This window comes from Fukomys damarensis, unplaced genomic scaffold (genome assembly GCF_012274545.1).
Source record: "Fukomys damarensis isolate Sample0158 unplaced genomic scaffold, DMR_v1.0_HiC HiC_scaffold_27, whole genome shotgun sequence".
Taxonomy (NCBI): domain Eukaryota; kingdom Metazoa; phylum Chordata; class Mammalia; order Rodentia; family Bathyergidae; genus Fukomys; species Fukomys damarensis.
In genome coordinates this window covers 35536447-35541159 of record NW_022900939.1, presented here as the reverse complement: position 1 = coordinate 35541159, position 4713 = coordinate 35536447, and the positions used below count along the sequence as shown (strand labels likewise).

Here is a 4713-nt window from a genome sequence, read left to right as displayed (position 1 = left end):
TTTTTTTTTTTTTTTTTTTTTTTGTACCAGGGATTGAACTCAGGACTTTGTGCTTGTGAGGCAGGCGGCAGCACCACTGAGCTAAATATCTGGCCACCAATCTATATATTGAGAACACTGTTATTTATTTGTTTTTCAGATCAAAGACCATGCAACTACTATTACTATTTATTCCGAATACAAAAATAAATCCAGGGCTGGGTATTTAGCTCAGTGACAATGTGCGTGCTTTACAAACACAAGGTCCTGAGTTCAATCCCCAGTACCAAAAATAAAATAAAATAAAACCAAGGGCTGGGGATCTAGCTCAGTGGCAGCATGCCTGCCTGACAAGTGCAAGGTTTTGAGTTCAATTTCCAATGGGGGGGAGGGGGAATCCAAATTCTTATACACGGAGGGCTGGGAATTTAGCTTAGTGGCTCTGCCACCTGCCTTGCAAGTGCAAGGGCCTGAGTTTGATCCCTGGTACAAAACAAAAACAAAACACCCCCCCCACACACACACAAATTCCCCCAGTTCTTATACATGGAAAATGTATATCATGTACAGGGTGAACATCCCTTATCTGAAATGTTAGCAACTGGAATTGTTTTGTTTTTCAGATTTTGGAATATATGAGCATCTTGGAAATGGGACCCACGTCTAATGTCATATAATTTTACCATGTCTGAATTTTGATTGCAATTTGCCAAAAGAAGTCAGGTGTGGAATTCTCTACTTACAATGCTGGTGGCTGCCGCAGATTTTGAAACATTTTTGAATTTTCAAACTAGGAATGTTCAACCTGTACTGCAGTTTTAAAATTTGATTTTTAGGGATGAGGGGGTAAGACTGACTGCAAAAGGGAAAAAAAGGTTTTTTTTAGAGTGATACAAAGGTTTGAAATTCTTGTGGTAGTGATTATATGACTATGAATGATTACAACTTAAGCTACAGCCATGAGTGAATGTTACTGTAAACAAATTATACCTTAATAAACTTGACCTTCAAAAAGTGTAATCTTTTAAAAATTCTGATTCAAAATTCTTCTTTTCCTTCAGAACACATAGGTACATACCTGGATGATGTATAGAATTTAAACATTCACCCTGTAGGCCATTCTCACTTTTAGTCCTATCAACAACTTTCTGGCATGAAGATTCTCTTTTATTTGACTCTTCATTTTCACTTGCAATAGGATTTATTTTTTTCACACTGTATATGTTTCTCCGATCACAAGGGTTGCTTTCTTCCTGTCCAGCACTTGAATCAGTTACAGCTAGGCAATGCTTTTTGTTTAGCACCTTCTTAATGACAGGCTTGGCAGAAGAACTCTGTGAAAAACTGTCCATTTCATTGGCAGAAGAAGAAATACAACTGTCTTCTACAGTTGAATTTTTTTGTATGGCTGCATTTTCATGGTAATGAGGATTAGGTTCATACTTTGGTTTTTCTAAACCAGGGAAACAAACAACAGCCAAAAACCAGTGTGCACTGTAAAAAACAAATGAAACTACTAAATATATTAGAAAAGGTAGTTGTAATTGGCAATTATCAATTGAAATGTTTTCTCTAAAGCTTTTGTGAACAAACCTACTAACAATGCTTCATTTCCCCCAATTTTCAAATTATTATAACTGCTCTCATTTTTATATGATTACTAACAGAATACAGCACTTATTTAAAAAGAACATGATTTTTGTTAGAATTATATTGCCTTCATTCACTTTGAAAACAAATCTGCAAAATTTTATTTTATTATTATTATTATTACTTTAATAATGTCTGTTTTATTAATAAAGTAGGGAGGAGAAAGGCAGCATTTCATAGCCTTTCCAGGACCTGGAATTGGGACACCTGAAAAACAAATTAGCAAAGAAAAGAGGAAAAGCTTTAGAAATCAAGACAGCTGACAAGAAAACTAGAAATTGGAGAAATCAGAGAAAAGGAAATGAAAGAAAGGAAATGGTCTGGGACAAATCCTGGCTCCTGGGAAGGAGGAGGTCCTGTTTGCTAAAAGGCAAACTCAGTGAGGGTCGGCAGACCCGGGATAAAAAAGTGGATGGCCAGCAGTGCTAGTAGCCTTAAGAAAAAGCCACAGTTATTGGACAGTAAATGTAGTGTGGAATTTTACTTTGAAAATTACTCTCTGTGTACAGCAGGCTAGAGATAGAGAAGAAATCCACTGCAGCGCCTGCCGAACTTGGGATGTTTAATCAGGACATTAAACACTTTGGGGAGAAGTAATTTTTTGACACTGAGCTACTCCCAACATAAAACTACACTAAAATGTTTTTTTTTGGCGGCCGGGGGGGGGGGGGTTCCACTCTGCCACAGTGATTGGTGAGTTCCTTCTTACTTTTTCCTTTCCTTATTTTTAAATTTTTATTTATTCTGTTAAGTCTTTTATTTTTGTAACTGGATTCTTTATCTCACTTTCCTCTTCATTTTCCTATTCTTTTTTAAATTTTTTTCATTTTTCCCTTTCTCCATCTCTCCATTTTAATATTACTATTAATCTGTATTAAATTTTAGATATTTGACTCTATGTTACTATTCTTGAATGCTTTTCTATTGCTAATGATAGAATAGCTGTCACATTTAAAAGCTATTTACTGTACATCAATATCTGGTTTGCCTTTGTGTCTATATATTATTATTGCAGATATTTTCTCTATTGTTAAGGGTGGGACGGTAGCTTTCATTGGTTCTTAGGTATGCCAATATCTACTTTGTCTTTGACTCTGTTACTATTACCGAATGCTGTACTATTGCCAATGGTAGGATAGTTATTGCTATTAATTGGTTTTTATCATGTGCCAATATCTGGTTTATATTTTTATTATCAACATGGCTCTGATTCATTTTCTCTGCTTCTGTGTGGTGCTGAGGATGAAGCCCACTGAAAAAAGTTGGATATTAAGAGGCCCTCAAATATAACACTGAGTAGGTAGGTTGAAGAGGGACGCAAACATCAATACATAAACACAAACACACATCACAGAATAAGAAATTTTAACTAAAGATAACGCCACAGTAGTGACACTGTTTCTACCCTAACTAATCTTCGATCTACACTGCAAAAATGACAGAAATATGGAAAAGGCAACAGATATGTACTAAAACCCTTAACTTCCCCAATGGTCAATGAAATGAAAGAAGCTACAAAGAACTTGAAAATGAAATGGTCAAAATGTTTGCAGAGCTCAGCAAAGAAACATACAACCAAATTCATAAGATATTTAGTGAATTTAAAGATTTTATTAAAACAGGTAAAGGATTTTATAAATAAAATGTGCAACTAGCTTGAAGAAACAATAAACTAACCCAGTTAAACAAGACAATATAAGATATGAATGAATAGTCTGGTAAAAATTTAGAAATTATGAAAAGAAAACAAGCAGAAATAAAACAGGAAAAATTCAAAAGAAAGCATGGGTGGCAGATTTGACAATACAATGATAGCATCAGAAACTGACGACAAGGTGGATGCAGATCATAGAAATGATACGTTAAAAACTATAAGAGCACAATCAAGCAAGATCCAACTGCTGCTAGATGACTAAAAACAAAACAAAACAAAACAAACAAAAAACACAAAAAAACCTCTAAGAATTACAGGAATAATGGAAAAAACAGATGGAATAAAAAATGTAATCAGAGCAGAAAACTTTCAAAATATAGGGAAATAATTCAATATCCAAGTCTATAGCCATACCACCCTGAATGCACCCCGATCTTGTCTGATCTCGGAAGCTAAGCAGGGTTGAGCCTGGTTAGTACGTGGACAGGAGAATTCAATATCCAAGTATAAGAGGCATATAGAACCCCAAAGAGCTACAGCCAGAAAATAATATCCCTAAGACATACCATAATCAAAATTTCAAAAATTCAACAAAAAGGACAAAAAACTAAAAGCAGTAAGAGAAAAACAGCAAATAACCTATCAAGGCAAGTCTATCCCAATAACTAGATTTCTCAGCACAAATTTGAAAGCCATAGAACTTGGAGAGAAATTTCTCAAGCCCTAAAACAAAAGAGTTGTCAACCTAGACTTATATTCTGAGAAACCACTTTAAAAACCAACAGAGAGGTAAAGAGTGTCCATGAAAAAGAAAGCCTAAATAAGTACAAAATCACTAATCCAGCATTTCAGAAATACTTAAGGGAACCCTAGATAGACACAGAGAGGCCACAAGCACCTGGGAGCCCAAAGAAAAGGACATATCTAAGTGAGAGAGTAGTAAAACTAAAGGAAAAAAAATTATCAGCACTAAAAAAGTAACGCAATGACATGACTCAATAAACACCTCACAATAAAAACTCTCCATGTCAATGGTCTCAACTCCCCAATCAAGACACAGACTGGTAGACTGCGTAAAAAAACCAAAATGCAGCCATATGTTGTCTGCAGGAGACACACCTCATTCAAAAGGATACACAAAGAATGAAAGTAAAAGATGGAAAATGATTCTCTGTCCAAAAAGAACCAGAATACACAGCAGAAGTAGTTATCTTATTCTCACACAACAGACTTCAAGACAAAAATGATCAAAAGAGGTAAGGATGGCCACTGCGTACTGGTACAGGGAACAATTCGGCAAGAGAAGATAACAACTCTAAGTATCCAAAGCACCAAATGTCAGTGCATCCAACTGCATGAAAGCAAAACTCCTAGACACAAAGCACAGGCGGAAACCAGTACATTCACAGCGGGGCGGGGGGGGGGGCGGA

At 35.8% G+C, this 4713-nt stretch overlaps 1 protein-coding gene across 1 annotated transcript in view; it reads right to left on the bottom strand.

Moving 5' to 3' along the window:
* Senp6 (SUMO specific peptidase 6) overlaps positions 1-4713 on the bottom strand; it is an 88095-nt gene that overhangs the window by 5745 nt on the left and 77637 nt on the right. The window contains exon 20 of the mRNA XM_010617914.3: positions 1058-1473. Within this exon, the coding sequence (XP_010616216.1) occupies positions 1058-1473 (416 nt within the window). The remainder of the gene's footprint in view (positions 1-1057; positions 1474-4713) is intronic.